Raw genomic sequence first — 21,816 nt, 5'->3', positions numbered from 1 at the left:
AACAAAAAAAATGTTCCATAAGAATTTTTAAAAGAAAGAAAATAAAAGATTTCGGCCTGTTTTCAGCATGTCTGGATATTTGGGCTTTCCTTACTGTTATGCTATCGTTTTATGGGCCGAGAGCCCAATATATTTAGCTGCAGGCATGCGCTGCTTACAGTCGCCGCCAACCAAGCGTGAGTGTGCATCAGAAATTTCCCAACCTCAGAATTTTTGCACAAGTTAAAACCCTAACCCTAGCAATCAGTAGAACAACAGAAGCAGAGAAAAATGACGCAGAAGGCGAATCTTTTCAAGGGTAAAGCAAAGAAGAAATCAATTCCTCCCAATCGTCACGGGAAAGTCCCTGTTACTCGCAAAGGTTTTTACTTTTCCACTCTTTCTTTTTTCTTCCTTTTATCTTTTTCAATAATCTGTTACCGTTTTTCTCCGCAGGAAAGAGATTCGTGAAGCCATCCAAGGTTACAAAGGATATGGATACTGATCGTGTAAGCCCCTTTCGCTTATCTCTAATCCCCACTCACTTTATTCCTTTTTGGCCTATATAGTTTCTGAATGGGGAATGTGGATATTTAACACCTAATTAGGTTTCATCTTTTATTAATTTGCTTTTCGTAACTGTTCTAATTTTTTTTCTCGAGGATTATTAAAATGATTATTTCAGACTTGATAACTGTTTTTATTTGGAAATTTCGTAGCATCTAAGTCTGCAAAGCGATCTAGGTTGTGCTTTTGGTAATTTTTTTTATGGATGGACTTTCTATATTGTTTCCTGAGATAATTTCATGAACTAATAAATTCATCTAGCCGTGTTTATCTTTTTTGACATTGTTATAGACAATTGAAATATTGTTTTTTTTTTTACTAAATTGGGTTAAAATTTTGTGAAACCAGGAGGTTAGTAAATTCATTAACCACTGCAATGAGATCAAAGCAGCGACTCTAGCAACGAAGGATGGTGGGCAACTAGGCATCATTAAGCCGCCACAAGAGCCAGCAAGTAAATAGTTTATGATCGGAGAAACAAGGATGGTTCCTAATGTATCTTGTGAATGGTGCATTGTCTTTGAGCCTTTGTAGTTACAAATTGTAAAAGCAATTTTGATAATCTTACCTTGCTAGAGTATTTTGGTATGTATGTATTGCTTTGGTTTGCTCAATTGTGAAACTTTAGTTGTCATAGTTGATTGTTTGATTTCTGAAGTAACTGAGAAAGCTCTATTTTATCTATTCAACAAAGGTGATTGTTTCAACTTCCATTTCACCTATTACATGATGCTAGGCTTATATACACGTTAATGACAAGATTTAATGAAGTCTGGACTGTGATGACAAGAATGAGCCAATGAGGGATGGTTGGCTTGTGATGACAAGAAGGCTTAAGATGAGTTCCTGTTTGAGAACTTTTACTTTGGTCTCGAGATTGAAATTTGTAAAAAAAAAAATACTCCACCTTAAATGTTTTTAAATATTTTTCATACTTGTAAAATAATCCGTTTTGATTTTACTACATAGATTACTATCCATCAACTAAAATAAAAAAGTAATTTAGGTAGTAAAATGAAAATGAGCTATTTTATAGGTATGAAAAACATATGTAAACAAAAAAAAAATTGATGTAGTTTTTAGCTTTGTAAAATTGTCAAATTTGATTTATTTTAGTTGTTAATGTCATTGAGTAATGGAGTAGAGTACCGGTAGTAAAAATGGACTGAAGAGAATTGACATTATGCAAATTTTGAAACTAAAGTTGATGGTTTACCGAGGAATTATATAGTAAATGATATTCGAAATTTGAACATAAATAAAAAGTGAAGGTTTGTTCATTTTTGTTTTGTTATGTACGTTATTGTTGGACAGACTAAAAAGTTCTGATTAATGAATATTTATTTAGGGTCCTTGTTTTAATGTTTATTCTTGGTCAGATTAATTTATTGGGCCGTAAGAGGCCACACAATGAAAGGCCCATAAGTTTCTTTTCTAGGGATGATAAAAAAACAAAACGTTGTTAGAATTGAATCCTCAACCAAGAACACGACGATGAGTTCTGCTGAAAATTAAAAATCGAAATAAATCCGTTAGGAAGTTGTTGAAGTGGGTGGGACCCAACGAAGCAGAGATGGAGGCTTTGCTGCAATTCGCACCGATGCAGAGCTCCGTCGATGAGGGTTTCTGGCACCGATTGACGATTCTCCAATTCCCTTATTCGGTTCGACCTTTAATTTCATTGTAGCTATTCTTCCTTTGTTTTCACTTTAAGATTCTGATAGAAAGAATAAGCATAATTGTATTTTGCATTTTTCTTACAATTTATAGAATTGCAATGTGATGTGAATTATACATTGGCTTCATTTATCTTAGAATGCTCTGGTGGCTTGATTGCAGGTTTTTATGCACCGTGCTCTCAGTCTCATTTAACTGTTTTAGCTGAGTCTTTGCCTTCTGTTCCAGGGATACTTTACAACACTAATACTGTGGATAAGAATGACCTGTTGAAGACAGAGACCATTCTTGATAGCTGTTCTGCATAATTAAATCAGAGAAGGCAACTCAGATGTTTCTGTAACCGTTATGATTTATCTCTCTTGATACCTGTTCTTTTGCTGTTAAGGGTGGAGGCTAAGCACTGAATTCATATTTATATTATATTTTATTCTTTTTGTTTGTATTGATAAATGACAATGTCCTAAACCTAAAACAAAACCTAATAAGGAAAAAGGATGCCTGCAAAGTATATACACAACCTGGACTGTTCAGAAAAAGTTTTGATGAGATTAGTGTGTTGCCAAATGGTTTGCATGGACATGAATACGTTTTTTTTTTTTTTTTTAAATTATTGGAATTGCTTTGAATACAAATTTGTACAAGAGAAATTTTATTTAACATCTTTTTTTATTAATATACCGATTATTGTTAATCTACGGCTAATCATTAGCTAAAATAAAATTCATGAAACTTGTTAAATTAGGCAGGTTATACTCCCTCCCGGTTTAGTGCTTTGTTCTTCCAATTTAGGGGTTTTGTGATTAACCGTTTGGACTGGGTTATTCTGTGCAATCAAATTGATTTGGGCTGTTGCTACCCATAAGTGGTCCATACAATTTTTTTAATTTTTTTTCAAAAATATATTTTACAAATTAATTTAAAAATAATAACCGTGCAAGAATTAAATTTATGACTTTTTTATTATTAACACGATGTTCTAACTAACTGAATTAATAGATCAATTATGATACAAAATAATTAATGTCACTATATATAACACTAAAATTTCTAATGTATATTTAATACGCATGTAAATTTAGATAATAAAATTTGTAATAATTAATTTTGTTCTAATAATTAATTTATTTACATATATAAATTGTAAATAAAAATCATAGTTTTATTAACATAAATTTATTAATGTATTTTTTGATCTTATTATAATTAATTTTTATCTAATAATATATTTTTTTACATATATAAATTTTAAATAAAAATCATAAGTTTCATAAAAATTTATATATGTAAATTTATATGCACATTAAATATCAAAATTAATTATCATAAAATTTATTATTTAAATTTATATGCACATTAAATATCAAAATTAATTATCATAAAATTTATTATCTAAATTTATATGCACATTAAATATACATATATAATGATATTAATTATTCTATAACATAATTAAACTAGTATTTCAATTTGATTAGAACGTTGTTGTGCTGTCATTTGGCAAGGCAAATTTTTATGAAAGTATATTGATTACACATTTGGGAAACCAGTTCATTAAGTTTACAGACGACAAGCTCAGTAGGACATGTCACGCACGAAAATAATGAGGTGGTCCACTTGTCACTGATTTTATCACCAATCTAAGCACGATAGTATTATGGCAATAACTGTATATCTTAATTTAACAACACTACGCAAGAAACCATCACAAAGTTGAGTAACAATATTCTTTTTCACAAACACTTTCATTAATCAAATACTCAAATCAAACTATTTTCTTTTTTTCTTTGAGTGCGAGGAAGTTCAAAGAACCTAGGTTGCCCCATTCATAGGCCATGTTCAATTTTTGGCGAGAGCTTATAATGATATTTACAGGAGTCTTACCAATGAAAGATCGCCAACAAGAATAGAATCCAAGAAACCCCACTATAATATAATTGTATTTATTTTCCTTAAATTAATAATTACCACAACAATTATTGAAAAGTGGATTTGAAGAAACTAGTCCTAGTCCTTTCTTTTGGGAGGACCGGGAAGAGGAGTGCCGTCTAAGAAATATTTGATCAAAGTTAGGGCTCTGGCTGGTTGGTAACTTGGCACTTGATGCCCTGCTTCCCTCACCGTAGCTAATGTTAGGCCTCCCTTGTATACTTCTACATAGCCACCAACCTGTGTCACACCAAAAATGCTTTATTATGCTACAAATCATGATTAAAGATGTTAAAGCAGCTACCACACTTCATGATTATTCTTTCAATTCAATGTCTGATATGAATCATCAGCTATAATTCATTTACTACTATTAGCTATAATATAGACATTCCGGGTGTAAGTAACTGTATTTAAATTACCTCTCCATAGGAAAACCAAGGGTGCCAAACAGATTTAATGGGAAGGTTCATCTTCTTAACTGAATACTTGGTTGATGTAATAGGCACCCTTCCATCTGTGTCACCACTGTACCAAACAACAGATAGATAATCAGAATTTGTGAATACATACATCTACAAATGTTAAGGATGTATTTGGCTGGAGCAGTAATCGGAAAGACACCGAAAAAATAATTGTTAAAAGACATAGGAAAAGGATAAGTTAATTGCAAGTTTTTACAAATACTACTATATGAAAGGTGAATGAAGAATTTACCTGAAAATCCAAACCCTGAGGCTATTGTTGAGGAATTCATGTAAAAGTGGAAGAACTGTTGAAGCTTGATCAACCCACTTTGTTATGACATCGCTGCAGGGTTCCCAGTCATGTTTGAGGTTGGTTACATTGGCATGGAGAGCCTCTTGAACATCTTTTCTATTAAGATATGCGTACACATAATTCTCACTACATGGATCAGTCACAATCTGCAAAACAAATAAACATGGCTTCAATTCTAGTGAAGTTCATGCTTCATGCAATGTTGAGTTTTCTAAAATCTATTAGGCCAGCCAAATATTTGAAGCTTACTGTGTTCCTTTTGGGCAGGGCTGTGAGATTTGCATTCTTGCATAGTGGAGCATAAATATTGTATAAATCAATGTATTCAATATCCTCCCCAAGTTCATCTCCGGCTGCATCGCACACACTTTCCTGAATCTTTGATGATGATGAATCACAAGCTTTGTTGAGATAAGCTGCTTTGTCTGAGATGATTGCATGGCTGGCAAGATAATCATACAGTCCGTCCGAGTCAGTTTCCTCGTTGATCACTGCATTCCCAATCTGCACAATGTATATAATATATTCTTGTATGTTACCTTTGTTCTATTCTTGTAATAAATTGCTCATCAAACTATAATAAGAATCTAAATCCTTTATCATTTGACTCCTTTTTTTAATAAACTCAGGAAAAGTTGTTAAACACTCCTTTCTTGTGTGAATTTATTTCTTACCAAAGTTTTTTTTTTTCAGGGTACCCAGAGTTGTTTTGCATTTATAACGTATATTTAATCATCTATAGTAAAAACAAATAATTGATAAGAATAAAGTAATTCATCCTAACTTATGGCTACCTCAGGAACTCCACTTGCTCTTGATTTTTTTTTTTCTCATTTTGTTAATTTTAAAACCTACTTATCTCCCTGTAGAGCATATGGCATCGATGAATATTTTGAAATGCATACCATAGAAAAGAAACTTAGTTGATTAGGATTTAGGAGCACCAAGATAATAGTATTTCATTTTTCAACAAATGCTATGGTGACATAGTGACCTATCTACAATGTGTCACCACCCTGTACACCCATACTGGGACGGGCCTAAAGGGACCACTAACCACGTTGGGTCCAATCCAATAAAAAAAACCTTTACATCTGAAGAGTCACGTCACTAGTGACATATCATTATCACAAAAAACTAGAATGTTATCATCTCATCACAGACCAAGGACTAGAATTCCACGATCTAAATTTAATAAACCAATCACGAGCCATAAATTAACTACATTTTGGACCCACCCAAGGAGAAGTGGGTTGGTTCAGACCCAAATAGGCCTGTGAGCCCAACTGTGATCTGAAAAGCTTAATTTCTTCTCCATCATGAAAGTAGCAAGGATTTAGAAAAAAATCCTATTCCACAAAAATATAATTAAAGTAAGATAGGAACCATCAATTATATTCTAGAGCTAATTAACACATGGGCCAATAACAATTGCAAAGGAAGAAGGGGGTGGGCACATACCAAGATTCCTTTTAGATTGATGATTTTCTTATTTGCCTTTTTGTTATGATAGAGAATGGTATGTGCAAATTGAGGCACATAATGCCCAGCATAGCTTTCCCCAGCAATATAGAAATCTCTTTCCTTATATTCTGGATATCTCTCCAACCAATTCACCAAGAATAAATAATTGTCTGCAGCTGTTTTCTTATCTCCATTCGTATCATAATCTTTTGATTTGTTTGAATAGGAAAATCCTACTCCAGCAGGTGACTCCAGGAATAAAACATTTGCAACTTCAAAAATTCAATTAAGCCATAAGTGAGATACTTGAAACGATTACTTTATGTTATAGTAAGATCCGAAATGGGGAATTTTCATTTTGGTATATATACCTTTGTTCCAAGAAAATATATTTCTGTGGAGTGTTTTACCATCACTGTTTACTCGAAAAGGTCCAAGTTCTTGCATTGCTCCATAGCCAAGAGATGAACATCCAGGACCTGAAAAGTTAAATGATAATCTATTAACCACAATTATATATAATTAGGTTATTTTATTTGTTTTTCTTGACATTATTACATTCAGATTTGTACACACAGAAGCATGGCGTTACCCTACCATCTAAACAAGCACATGAGGCTCGCAAGTTGACAAAACATAGTTTGTCGATCATAATGACCAGTGAGCCATATATATACAATAATTTAATTTGTATGCACTATGGGTTTTAAAGAAAAGAAATTATAGTATACTATACTTAAAAATGGAAAATGGTCATTTTAAATTTCATATTAAAGACAGGATTTGGCCACAAAACTTGTATTCGCAATTAAATAATTTTTTCCGTAGACACAAGTAAAGATTTTACTAGCTAGCTAAGTTAGTTGACACTTAACACTTTCCTAAAGCCAATAAATATCATCGAAGGCGTATTTATTTATAAATAGCTTTCACATGTTTTCGTTACTAGTACTTTTTTAAGGACGGTTAAAATACAATAAATGCAAAAATCGTCTAGATGCTTGAATTATGGGATTTGAACACCTGCTATCACGGAAGCCACTGGTTTATGATCAGCCGAAAGAACTAAGAACCATTCTCTGACATAAATTAGTAAATAGAATAATTATGACAGATCATGTCTCTCTCCCGATGTGTATAAAGAGCTGTTCAATTACAATAATTTCTGGTCGGTGCATTAACTTTAGCAGTTTAATTAAATTAAAGTATACAGTATACAACAATCCATCCTATTATAAACAATATGCAAGTCGTGTAAAACATTAATTATGATTCGAAGTGACAACAATATTGAATTTTTGTTAAATATAGTTTTGAATTTGTGTTTTTTAATGAGTTCACGTGATCTAAAGTGAACTCAAATTAACTCCCAAATAATGAAGCTTCAACTAAAAAAAATATGTGTGTGGTTATAAGCGTTGCTGGCTCATTTGGAGCAATTATCATTTATCTTAATTGACACACCACTTTCAATAAAATCAATAATTTGTTGACAAGAGAAACAGAGAAAGTTCTCATTGCGAAGAAAAAAAGAGAAATGTCTCTATAGGATGTATTTAGCAAGCAATTAAGGCCAGATTCTGGTGGATTTTGTGTGGCATATTTTGGTTTATATGTAAAGTGTTGTCCCTTAAAATAGGATGAATTGGAGGCAAAGAAACATTTACATGTGCATGCGTGTGGAACTAACAGCAAAGCTTTCAAATTTAAATTAATAAACTACAAATTAGCATAGCTTTCATATATGTTTGAGTGCGTACGTAACACTTCAAGATGCATTAATTTCATGGGTTTGACCTGGCCAAGTTTCCTATTGAAAACAACAAAGAGTTAGATCTAAGATTGTTGGTAATTTACCTCCATTGAGCCAAAGAAGAAGTGGGAGTGTTTGTTTAGAACGTTGAGCTTCAACGAAGTAATAATAGAAGGCACGACCTGCTTCTTTATCCACAGTGACATACCCTCCATAGTGAGAAAAACTCACAGGGGGTTGTCCTGGAAGACTCTCAATTCTATCTTTCTCTTTGAGACCCTCTTGAGAGTGAACAATGCCATCATAAGCAAGCTCCTCTACCTCAAACTCACTCCTATCAATTTGTGAATTTCCTCTGAACTTGGTGGACTTGTGCAGTTTGTTAAGAGCTTGAACTTGTCTATTTCCATATATTTCAGCCACAAAGAGTGAAAGAATGAGAAGGGATAGAAGAACACAAGTACTACTTTCTTTGCCCATTGTGTCTTTCTGTTGAGAAGCTCACAGAAAGAGTGGCAAATATATATAGGAAATGTGAGAACAGAATTGAGAGTGGTATGGCCTATGGGGCTTATGGGGGTATATAATAAGCCAAAACTATCTAGCTGTTTTGTATCACCATGGCCATGACACTATCATATTATAGAAAGGAGAATAACTGTTATAGATTTTTGAAGTTGCTACAACCAAGAAGGTGTAAGATTGAGCAGTCCAAAATTGATATGATAAGGGTGTGGGCCAATTTTAGTGGCCAACTGTGTTAGGCCGAATGACTGGATTTTAGGGGTACAATTTTAATTCTTTTTAATAAATAACACAAGAAAGCTAGCTGGAGAATGGAATTGTATAACTAAGACCATAATTGCCCTGCATAACGGTTTTAAGAGTTAAATAACTAATATCATATCGGAATAAAAACTTTTACATTATTCATCAACTACAAATGATCGTTTATATAATTTTTAAGATGAATATTATAAAAATCAATAAATTTATTATGTAATTTATAATTAAATAACAGTATGAATTGTCTTATAATATCATGTTTTCTCATAAGGCTTAATATGGGTTTTGGGGAGGAGAAGAATTGGTTATTTGCAAGAGAATGTCAAAAAGGAAACTCAAAAGACAAAAGGAAGAATCCATGTTGGAAGAAATTAAAATGCGGTAAACATTTTTCCCGTAGCTAATGATAACTATTCAATTTCAGAATCACTTTATTTATTAAATTCAGGGTTAGGATAATAATGGGGCGCATTTTTTTTGACTTTTTTAATGGTGTCATTCCAACGAGTCTGCTTTTTCAATACTAATTTGCTTGACATGATTTGTGTAAACTACGGACACAACGAATAGAAACGACATTGCAAAGGTGGGAGAAGAAGGACGAAGGAAGATTCACATTGCTGAATCATTAGTGATGCACATGCAAAGTGAGCCCCATTAGCGGTTCCAAACACACAAAAAAGTCAACATTTAGCTTGTGATTGTGATGGATGAATTTCTGAGATCTTAAATTCTTAATTCCTTCTTTAGTTCAATTTAGCATGACAAGCAAATTTTAGCACCAGATGTTTAAACTCCAGTGCCGTGTGTCATCTTTCCACATAAAAGTTTGCACCAAAAACATTTCTATCAAATTTCACCAAAACAAAGAACTAAATTTATTGGAGGAAATGTATGGATTCAGAGATTGGAATTAGGGGCATTTGGGATTTGAATATAATGTAATACACTTTAGGCTAATTTATGTGACCCTTAAAAAAAAAACGGACGATTTAAGTATGTTTTCATTTTGTAAGTATTATCAATTTTTGGAATGAAAACAGTAGGTGAGTGATTCCTTTTGGATTCATTTTCTTTGTAAACTTCTCAAATGACTTTTAACAAAATTTGGAAGACAAACAAAAATGTGAGATTCCTTCTTATTTACGTAAGTATTAATATTTAACTTGTGCGTTGTATTAGATGAATATTTATTTTTATACAATTAAAATTTATAATAAATAAATATATAATTCTAAATATAGATATAAATTATATTTTAGATTTATAATAAATGATTTAAATTATAATGTAAATGGTAACGTGAGATAGTTGAAAGAGAAACTTTTGTTAGTTCTGAGAGTAATTTGTAAAATGTAAATCTAATGAAAAGAAGAAAGAACATATTTAAAATATTTAATTAAGAAGATTTAGAAAATATGTCTCTCTCTAAGTTATGTTTATTATTTATAATATACGAATTTTTTTTTGTGTACAATAGTAATACTAAATTTAAACCTAAAACTTCATATAAATTACCCAAACTTCTCACCACGATGAAGGGTGACATAAAAGCATATGAAATTCTATATTTATCTAATTTATATAAAGAGTTATATTATTGATATAATACATTTTACTCTATTATTATTTTTTCTATCGTTCTTGATAACATCAGTCATTTTTTTCTTTAAAAAAGACAACAATCCTTTTGTCATATAATTATACAAATGTATAGTACATACAAATACAATTTTTGTTGTATTTAAACCCTGTAGGTGGTTTCTTTTCCAACATCCATGATCCTCCAAAAAATTGCTGGATAAGGTACTCCTGCATTTTCTGAATTTCAAGTCTTTGTTTGGTCTAAAAAGAGTAGAACAATGCAACGAAACCATAAAAAGTCTTTTATTACGTGGGATTTGTTTCTAATAAAGTACTCTATCTTAAAAATTTGATCCCCAAATTACTTCAGAAAAATTTTTACTGCTGCATTATGAAAAAATCATTAATTTCAAGCTTGTGCTGTAAGCTTCAATAGGGAAAGGGAAAGAAAAAAGAGTATGAAATAATTATGAGCAATCAAAAGGAACAATCACTATCAACTGCCACATTGGACGCTTTAGAGTGTTCTTTTCATTATTTAGTGTATTAAGAAATATTCCACCATAGAAGCATACCTAATCAAGATTTATTATATGAATTTAAAGTTTGTACGTTGAAAATTATATTATCATCTAATTATAAATTTTTTTTGAATTATTTTAAAATAATTATTTGAAAAATTAATAAAATTATCTTACATCATGAATTATCATGAATTATAATTAAATAATTATGTAACTCTTTTTAGACCATCGGTGTATAATTTTTTTTTCTCTTATTATATAACGAGATAAAAAGATAGCACATTCTTTCCCAAAAATAGGAGACTCGTATTGTTTGAATGTACTAGCTAATTTAGCTTGTACAAAAAAAGAAACCACTTAATGATAAAGAGTCGAAATTAAATTGTCACCGACCCCGTTCTTTGAAATGTAAAAATCTAATAAATCCCAAACACTAATCTCTAGAATTCAATAGGATTTTGCAAATCATTGTAAGATATAAGGAAAGAAAAGGTGTCGTATTATCTGTACGTGGGTTCCATTGTTTTTGTATGTATATCAAAATCAAGGAGACATTCTTGTCACAACAAGCAACAGTGCTCTAAACTGAAGAAAAGATAAACTTGTATTTGTCCATATTGAGCGCGAGTCACGGTTCTCACTACCTAAACAAGCATTAACACAACTTTTTAATTGTTGGGACCCAAGCTAGCAAAAATAAACAGATTCCACACGGAGTAGTTTGAGACTTTGAGTTAGCTTTACAGCCCTTCCAGCACCATTAGTTAGCCGTGTTAGAAAAATATTCAGAAAATAAAAAACAACTTTCCAGTTAAAATTTGGTCAAACCGTCAAAGCACTTGAACCTTTTGGGTCCCAAAAGTACTTTTTATTTTATCAAAGTCAAGAAAGCGGAATGGCTTATGGTGTGTTGGACTTCTTATTGTGATCCGTTTTTAACCCTTCTCATTGATTACAGTTTAGTTTTGGGTCTGTTAGTCTCTAGTGCCTTTAACACTGATATTCTCTTTCACCTGGGCTTCTGAGCTTTCTTCGCCATTTCCATGTAAAAAACGCCCGGTGAGAGGGTTCGGTTCACTACTGAACCAAGCACGCTAGAAGTAGTCCAAATTAGCTTTTTACCCCTTCCAGTCTTTTAGCACGTATAGTTAACCATGTTTTATTCACCTTAATGAACCACATGCCGTAATTTTCTACCTCAAGGGATACAAATACTTTTGTAATTTGTATAGATGGAAACAATTTGTTGTACGACAGTCATTAAGTATTGCGAGTATAACTTTTAAGAAAATCCTTTACATTGTGAATGCATAAACTATTTTCTCATGATTTTATGCATCTATTTCTCATGGCTTGATTTTATTCTTTTCCTCTGGAAGCAAATGGTCAATGAATAGTATAATCTTTTAGGTAGTGTTTATTTTAAGCTATATAATCAGGAATAGTATTTTTGAAAATATTATTATAAAATGTTATTTTAGAATAAACTAAAAAATATCTGCTTGGTTAAAGTTTAATTTTTACAACTCACAAGAATATTTTCCAAAACTAGAGTGAGCTCTCAATCCTCATAAATCTTTTAGGGGTAGGAGCATTGAGTATCGTGACATTTCAAGTTTTTGTAATTTAAGAAACTAGCTCCAGAAGTTATCATCATGTTTATCTTTTGATTTTAACAAATGTTCCCAGTATTTAGAGATAGGTACCTCCAAGGCCACATTTACACATTTCATGCCAATCGGTGGAAGAAAAATCAGGCAAGATTGATTTCTCCAAAGTCATAATAAGGGTTGAATCATTGATATAACTTATAAGAATTCAATGTTCTAATCCTATGGTGCCTACCGTTTATGTTATATGAGAGAAAGTGCTGATGGGTAAAGAGCTACAGTTGCTAAAAGAGCCAACCCACTTTAATCTGTTTCCCCAATCCAGTACTATTGCCTATATATTCTTCCTCTGTGCACCAATAGCACTGTGAAATGGAGAATTGAAAACTGAAAATTGATAGGCGTGAAATGAGTGTCACCCTCTACGTGTCACACTAACACATGCACATTCTTTCCAAAACCATCTCGGTCTACTTACTACCGCAATCCTATGCTCTCGCCTAATGGAATATAAGGAGGATAGATGTATGCACATTTAGAGATTGTTTCCAGGATTTCAACCTATCATCTCTGGGAAGTGCCTTATTGTTGCACTAAGAGTCTAAGACTCAACCTCTCCTAAGGGAATTGTTTATAAAAAAATCTTAGATAATTCAAGTTTAAAAATGTCCAGTCAGAAAACTTCAACCCAAGGAAGGAGGATTAGAATAAACCACGGCACGAAATCCTGCTGGAAGTTTATTGATGCAATTCCACAGCTAATGCTAGGACAGAAACGTATTATAATAGAATTCAAGCTTTAGACAAAGAAAACGCCATTTACATGTTACAACCATAATCCATTCATCCAGACAAAATCACGGGCAAAACAATACATTAATCAGTCAATTTGTCTGATTTCTTTAAGATTCTAATAATACCAATAATCTCTACATGCTAACTTCATTACTCTAATTTATGAGAATAAAATGCTATTGCAAACAACACATTGACGGTGGTAACTTGTCCCAGTGGTACAGATGACAAAAGCAACCACTTAAATAACTATGATGCACATCAAAGTTTGTGAAGAGGATAAATACTACCTTCATCAGTGCTTCAATGTAAGTCAGATCTATAAAACATCAGCTGTTAATTGGTATGCAGGTATTATTGTCTATCTCTGTGTCATTTATCTTTTTACAAACATATATATAGTGAGAATCTGGATCTTCCAGAACGAAATCTGCTGAAAGTAAGCCCTTTTCAGTAAGAGCGATGGGCTCCAAGTATGATTTTCTTGATGGTGTACTACTCTCGGGCTTTTGAAATCCTGGTCTTGCTGCAAGGATTTAGAGAATGTATGCATGATAAGAACACTGAATTAAAGCCCCACAACTATTGGGAAATTAGAATTCTTAGTGTTTCTTTATATAAATTCATGAAAGCATAATTCTCTTACAAAAGAATCACAATAATCATAATTAAGAAACGAAATTATGAAACAAGTTGATTGTGCTATTTATAAATCACTTAACTTTCAAGTGAATTCATGTTTCAATTGGGTGAAACATTGCTTAAATTATTATACATTTATATACCCTCAATTTTCATTAATTCTTTCCATGTTCAATTCAATTAATTCTCCTTGTTAAATATCATTCCCAACTAGCAGAATAAGAAAATCTTAATTAGTTTTTGGTAAGGACACATGCAAGAAAAGCGTAGTATCAACTCTCTAGCATTTAAGATTTAACATAACAGAATAAACAATGACGACAACAACAATAATAAAGCAGAAGAAATAACAATAATACTGGAAACCGTGTTTTCCAACTGTCAAAGGAAATATTGATACCAACCACAAAGATCTTCTATCTAGCTAAAAATATGTAATTTTCAGCTAGCTTTGCTCATTATTCCAATAAGATCAGAATCAAAAGAAATCTTCTTCTAATCCTCATTTGGCATACATTATCCAGTGTGAAGAACAAAAACAAGTTTAAAAGGACAATTTATCCACATTTAGTGATGAAGAAAAAGGCTTTTTTTCCAGTTCCAGTAAAGATGAAACAGGTGAAATCTTACGGATATTATACAGCGTAATTTTCCAATTGAACACCGGTCTGCTTATATGAGGCATCCTTACTGTTGGATCCCCATATGTAATCTGAAACAAGTGACAATTTAGTAATTAATTATACCCTCAAAACTTGCAAAACTGATTTAGCACACTAATACAAAGAAAGCCTTATCCATGTAATACATAAGATTACCAAAATATAGGTCCCTCCAGGTTTTAGTAGTCTGCAAAGTAAGAAAATAGGCATAATTAGTGAGAATTTTGAAATGAAGTGTGTGACTATTAAAAACTTCTGTTCAAAACTGAAGAAATTTATTCTCATTAAAGTCTATACAACCTACAAACTTCAGCAAGCATCTGAGCAGCACTAATTGGAGCATCAGTACCACACTGAAGTACATAAAAGCAAATTTGAGGATTAGAGCATGCTGAGAAAAAAAAAATGGGACAAATTATGAGAGCAATCAGTGAAACAACGTACCATCAATGAATCAAGAGTTCCTAGATCAAGCATCAACAAAGCATGGGTGCAAAAGTAGCATCAGTATCTGAATTATGAAGCAAGCATTCATTCTGGATTCCAATAATTTAGAGAAAAGTTTGTATTGAAGAGAGTAAGTGATACCTTTATCAATAACACCATCAAAAGATTCATCTGGAAACAAGCTCATATCTCTGACATTCATCTGCAAGTCTATTGAGATTCATGAGAATAGGAGTTTAGTTAAAAGGTAAGAGATTATACAAATAAAGAAAACAGTCTTATGAATGAATTAGATACATTTTAGCTGTGGGATGTGCTCATATTTTCTACTCATCATGTCAATTGCAATTGAAGAAATATCAATATTGACGATGTCCTCGTAACCATCTTTGACCATATCCTCTGACATAACTGTAAAATACAACAGTATTCTTCCATTTAGTTTAGAGAAAATGATTAAGAAACCCTAAATAAAAGAGACGGGAGAGAAGGGGAATTGTAGTACCAACCAGAATTGCCGCAACCAACCATGAGAATCCTGGAAGAAAGAGGGATGAAATTGCGAACAAAAGGCCTGAGAGCAGAATAACGCTGGTACCAATCGCAGGAACCATCCTCTTGGATGTAGCGCGCGTCCCAATACACAGCCTCGCCGTAGTTGTACGTGTTGCAGCTTGACACGTCCCTAAACATCTTTTCAATCTTATCTTATCACAGTGATTAATCGGTTATGATGATTGTTGCTTGGAACACGGCCGCGACTCACAACACCAGATTTTTTTTTGTATATAAATATAAGAACTCATCACTCATCAGAAAGTGTGAAGTTCACTTCTCCCCCTTTTGCTTGGGCTTCAGCTTCCGTTTTGCGTGTGGGCCTTCGGTTCTATATACAAATCCTTAGGCTGTTGCTAGGTACATCAAACATATTTTTTGTGCAGCTAGTATTAAAATAAAATTTAAAAAATGCCCATAATTTTATATAACTTTAAGATGATGTAATTCATATAATTTATATGGATTGGTTAATCGGTATTATTTATATAGATTATATAATCCGTATAATATATGATTAATCAATTTGAAAGAATTATAGGAATTTTTAATTTTTTTTAACTAAAAAAATATTAATTTTTTAAAAATTATAAATATGTAAATATGATTGTTAAAAAAATAACTATTTAAAAATAAAAATAAAAAAAAATATTTATAATTAAAAAACAATTATCATTCAAAAACATAATTCAAAATAATCTATTTTTATTTAAAAATAAAAACAATAACTATTTAAAAAAACAATAATATATTTACAATTAAAAAGTAATTACTATTTAAAAAAATAATTCAAAATATTCTTTTTATTTAAAAATTAAATAATAACTATTCACAAAAAAACAAAATAATGTATTTATATTTAATAAAAAAATAACTATTTTAAATAAAAATCAAAATAATATTTTTATAAATAAAAAAAACTTTTACTATTAGAAAATTAGTTCATAAATAAAAAAAAACATATGAATGGCCTAATCTATGTGAGTTATATAAATTAGTTAATCCGTATAACTCATACGGATTAGGTAATCCGTATGTGTTACACGGATACCGAACGTGATCCTGAACCATGAAAAAAAAAATCTTACCTTAATGACAGAAAAGTACAACGATGGAGTCAATAAAAGTTGACGATGATGACGACACCACAACAATAATGCAGTGGTGGAGGAAGAAGAAGTTGCATTGCGGCGAAAACATGTTCATAATGCACAAGAAAGATGAGAGGGAAAGTTTTTAAAATTTAAGTAAATGACATTTTTGCCACTTTACTTAAATTGTTAGATACACACAAAATATTACTAAGTGCACCAGAATCCTTATCGTCCACCATTCATTCTTTCAGGACTTTTTACAACCATGGCATGAACTATGGATTTGGGTATATTCATGTTTCAATTTTTTATGGATAAATAGATAACTTTGTCATGCGGTGATAAATTCATTAAATTATTTCTAAAATATAAAAAATATAAATTTAATCTTCTAATATGTAAAATTATAATAAATTAGATCACTTTATAATTAAATTATAATATTTAAGAATTAATTTATTTATATTTTTTTCACAAATTTAATATTAAGTTTCATAATTTATAGATTAATTTATTATTAAATTATTCACAAAAAATTATGATATTTTTTATATTCAGAAACTAAATTAATATTTTTTATCTAACATGAATTTAACTAGTTACCTATTTTTTATTCTAACAAGTCGTACATGTATCATTAGTCCTACAGTCTCAGGATTCATGTTTAAGACAATAATCATTCACCTAATATTATATTCATTGAGTGATCAAAATATAAATGTATTTGTCAAACATCTTTCAATATAATATTAGAACAATTATTTTGAATAAGAAGATTTTTCAAGGTTATTATTTATTTATTTATTAATTATAAATCTAAAATATAATTTATATATTTTAAAATATTTTTAGTATAAATTTTAATTATATCTTGAAGGTGCATAAAACTAACTACTTTTTCGCATCAAAAGATTAAGATAAAATGCAAAAGTAACAAAATATTATTTCATGAGAAACGTGAATCCAATAACAAAAATACTAAACCAAACATGCTATAATATATAGATGATTTTATATATAAAAATAAAATTACTTTTTTACGGCAGCATGGAATAGTTATAAATCTCAGATTTCAGCTAAACCGAATGACAAATGAGAAGGCCCCTTGTCAATTTTTCTTAAAGATAAAGACAAGCGAATTAAAAAACAAAAAACAAAGTAAAAGTAGTGTAATAGTACTTATTTAAAGCTTTATAAGCGGTGGATGGGTGAGAACAAAAGGCCAGCGAAACTAGAAGAAAGAGAAAGCAAGGGAACACTGCACTAATATGCCATGCAATGCAACCATAACTCATGCACGCTGCCACCGCTTGTAGAAACCACTTTCTTCTTTTATTTTTCTTTATTCTGCATGCCTGTGTTTACCGTTCAATCAAGTAACTCCTCCTCAGTCCTCATCGTTTCACACTTTCACCCTAGATAATAATAATAAAAATAAAAATGCAGCATCTCCAACACATTCGTACAAGCTTTCTATCGCAGCATTCTTCCAGAATCTTCCACGTGTCACATCGTTATGATTTACTCGCAGCAACCTCATTAATCATTTGAGCAATGCCGCGCCGTTTGCTTATTTTTCTTACTACATGACACTGGCTGGTTGTAATTTTGTTGTCATATTATATTTTACTTATTAATTAAAGCAAATCATATACTAGTAGTTAATTTAATTATAACGTAAAAGAATATAAATTTATTTTGAAATATAATATTTAATTAAACTTAAAAACAAATTTAATAAAAATAAATAATTACTTTTATCTCTATCTAATTTACCGATAAATGTGTCTCTTTAGTAAAATACGAGATAAATATATCTTACTGTTAACTATTTTCGTTTCTGTCATTGTCAATAAAATAACATATCTGGTACGAAAGAACGAAAGAAACATATTTTTTTATGTAATATTTGATTGATTTTGTATTTTCTCAATCAAGAATAAATACGTTTTTAAAAGATATAAAATATAAAATTTAATTTTTAAAACGATAAAAAGTGTGAAAAATATATACTGAAATTAAATTTCACCCAAACAGCTATAATCAAAATCAAAATATATACTATTTAATCAGATTTTGTTAAGTCAGGGCATAGTTTGTTGAGATGGATATATTTTGATCGGTGCACTTAGGTGGGAAATTTTGAGACCCTTACGAATTTCTTCAAAGCTTTCGTCAATAAAATGTAGAAGCAAGAAGATAGAGGAGATGAGAGAGAGAATGATGCAAAAGCAGAGAAAGGAGAAGGAAATAAGGAGGAAAAACAAGAGGATTTAAGAAACATTAATGAGAAGGAAGGAAAAGGAAAGGAGGAAAACCCACCTCCATTATTGGCAATGAACCACGTTTCAAGGTTGTGTAGGAATGTGAAGGAATCCATAGATTTCTACACAAAGGTGCTGGGATTTGTTCTGATTGAGAGGCCCCAAGCTTTGGACTTTGAGGGTGCATGGTTGTTCAATTATGGAGTTGGTATCCACTTGGTGCAGTCCAAGCAAGAAGATCAGAATTTGCCTTCGGATACTGAACACTTGGATCCCCAGGAAAACCATATATCTTTTCAGATATATATACATTAAGTGATATAGTAGAATTTTAGATGATGTTGTGATCATTTGCTTACTTTTTCTAGGCATCATGGGTGTGTTCAAATACAACTCCATATAGTTATTTAGCCAAACATTATATTTGTAAATAAAACTTAATTTATATTTTCCAAACCATTGTTTGGGGTGTAAAAATTGCAATTCAAACATGGGCAATTACAATTCAATTATGTAGTTAGGTTGAAATGATATTAAAGGAAACGGGCCGGGTGAGGAGCAGGGTAAGTGTTCTTGAACAAATTAATGAAACTTTATATTTAATTTATGAGAAAAATAATAAGTGTTTTTCCTCGTAAATTTTATGTTTTCATAAGGACAAGAAAACAAAAATGAAGGAGTATATAGAATGAAGGAACTAGAGACTACGGTTGCCAATAATTGCTTAAACGTACATGCATCAGAGCTGGTGGCTGATGTGATTAATTAGCATTTTTTGTGGTTGTTGAATTGTATGTTAGTGTGAAGATCTGGAAGCAATGGAGAAAAAGTTGAAGGAGAAGAATGTGAAGTACATGAAAAGGACTCTGGAGAGAGAAGATGGAACGACAATGGATCAAATTTTCTTCAATGACCCAGATGGGTTCATGGTGGAGATATGAAACTCGTTCCTGCTGATTTACTAAGCAAGATAAAGCTGCCAATGGATCGCCACAACCCACCAGTGGAGACAAATCAGAATAATCTTGCATGATGCTGGAATATAAACTTTTCACGTCTTGGTTTTTTTATCAAGTCTTTGATCTATTTGGAGCTCCTCGCCTCCTCCAAAGTTTGCTTCATTAGCTTTCATAGTACGTTTGCAACACTAAAGAATGTGAATGTGATTGAAGAAGAGAAGAAGAACATTCTTACGTTGATCACTTTTAAGTTTGAGAATTTTTTTAGAAACAAACCTAACACATCATTTTTTAAACCCAAGCCATAAGAAATTTACAATTAATAGTAGTGTAAGAGGTGTAAGACTTGTAAAATAGTTTATTTTATTTTAAATAATAACTTCATTAATACACGACTTTTGGTAAATAAGTTTAATTAGAATTCATAATTATTATTGCAATATTGATATTTAGTGTATTTAGTCATCGACAAAACAAAAAAAAAGAAGAGTGTAATTAAAAAAAAAGACATGTTCAATTTGATACAGTGTATCAAAACATTAAAATTAAAATATAATTATAATTAGTTAATAATTTTAAAAAATAAAAAAGTTAAAACTAAAACACTGCATTAAATAATATGACTTCACATCGAGATATTATGATTTTGCTAAGGTAGTGTGATGACTCATTTGGGATAAAACCTATACCATCGACTTTACGATTAATTTTCTATCTACCAATTGAAATTACATATTTTATTTTATAAAATAATTTACTCACTTTAGAAAGATCTTGATTCACATTATTAATTTAAGCATTTACTTTTAAATAAGAACACTTAGGATTTTTTTTTACAGAAATAAGGATTTTTTTTAAAATTACTATTTGCATCAATAAAGTTGCTATTTAAAATAATATAAACTACTCTACAGTCTTACGCCACCAAAATATATTATTTTAAAATTTGAATTATATTTACCATATTCGAAATACAATCTTGTATATATTTCAATTTTCAATAATGTGATTTAGCAAAAAAAAGAAAAACAGAAAAAATATACAAAAAATGTTTTAGCTGATAGTATGATTTATTTAATTATTTTATTAGTTGTAATAATTTTATTGATTGTATCTAAGAATGATATATTAGGTTTGTGTTTAGCTAAGAGTTATCTTTAAGTTTTAACTTGTTAAATCTTTGTAGTTGAAAACAATAATATAAGCAGACACGATCTTGACAATATAATGCTATTACTTTTTTCCTCTTTTCCCTGTCGTCGGGAAACTTATATCAAATTACATTTAGGGAGATATTATTATTTTTTATTTAATTTTATATTTAAATAATACTAAAACTAATCAAGTTAATTTTCAAGTAGGCAGATGTTTGAATTTTTTTTATCTTATACAAATAAAATTTGAATTTTTAAAATGATATTTAAACAGAAAAGCTATGGACTTGTAATTGTTAATTATAAAGTTAACAGAATCAAATTTAACTCATGATTTAATATATAAACGCTATTTTATTTTAGGATAAAATATGTCTTTTTACCTTTGTGTTGTCATTCAAATTTGATTTTAGTATTTTAGTCTTTGTTGTTTGAATTGATTAGTTTGGTCCATATATTTTTTTTAAAAAAAATGTATCTAATTTTGCACATTGATGGAAAACCGAGAGACTAAATTCACTTATTTTAAATATAGAGATCAAATTCATCTATTTGAAAACTTTATAGATTAAAACTAAGATTGACAGAAAA

General features: G+C 30.7%; 3 protein-coding genes across 4 annotated transcripts; 1 reads left to right on the top strand and 2 right to left on the bottom strand.

Annotated features, from left to right (window-relative positions):
* The first annotated feature begins 146 nt into the window (after positions 1–146).
* LOC100305506 (uncharacterized) lies at positions 147–1,160 on the top strand. Its single transcript, XM_003534340.5, has 3 exons — positions 147–361; positions 436–488; positions 895–1,160. The coding sequence occupies exons 1-3, from the start codon at positions 271–273 to the stop codon at positions 1,006–1,008; spliced, it is 258 nt and encodes an 85-aa protein (XP_003534388.1). The 5' UTR covers positions 147–270; the 3' UTR covers positions 1,009–1,160.
* Positions 1,161–4,152: 2,992 nt separating this feature from the next.
* Positions 4,153–8,994, bottom strand: LOC100804815 (serine carboxypeptidase-like 40). Its single transcript, XM_003534335.3, has 7 exons — positions 8,254–8,994; positions 6,768–6,875; positions 6,394–6,668; positions 5,182–5,436; positions 4,870–5,078; positions 4,575–4,680; positions 4,153–4,392 (listed from the first exon to the last, which is right to left on the bottom strand). The coding sequence occupies exons 1-7, from the start codon at positions 8,627–8,629 to the stop codon at positions 4,231–4,233; spliced, it is 1,491 nt and encodes a 496-aa protein (XP_003534383.1). The 5' UTR covers positions 8,630–8,994; the 3' UTR covers positions 4,153–4,230.
* A 4,477-nt stretch (positions 8,995–13,471) lies between these two features.
* LOC100527880 (putative SAM-dependent methyltransferase) lies at positions 13,472–16,068 on the bottom strand. Of its 2 annotated transcripts, none has more exons than XM_006586597.4 (8): positions 15,705–16,068; positions 15,497–15,610; positions 15,341–15,409; positions 15,197–15,216; positions 15,053–15,105; positions 14,909–14,939; positions 14,721–14,802; positions 13,472–13,974 (listed from the first exon to the last, which is right to left on the bottom strand). In XM_006586597.4, exons 1-8 carry the CDS (start codon positions 15,811–15,813, stop codon positions 13,778–13,780), a joined length of 675 nt encoding a protein of 224 aa, XP_006586660.1. In that variant the 5' UTR covers positions 15,814–16,068; the 3' UTR covers positions 13,472–13,777. The 2 variants fall into 2 exon arrangements, with proteins under 2 accessions (XP_006586660.1, NP_001235079.1); NM_001248150.2 differs by having other exon boundaries at positions 13,648–13,974; positions 15,709–15,963.
* Between the last annotated feature and the right edge of the window lie 5,748 nt (positions 16,069–21,816).

Source organism: Glycine max, chromosome 9 (genome assembly GCF_000004515.6).
Source record: "Glycine max cultivar Williams 82 chromosome 9, Glycine_max_v4.0, whole genome shotgun sequence".
In the NCBI taxonomy this organism is placed as follows: Eukaryota; Viridiplantae; Streptophyta; class Magnoliopsida; order Fabales; family Fabaceae; genus Glycine; species Glycine max.
This window is presented reverse-complemented; position numbering and strand designations above follow the sequence as displayed.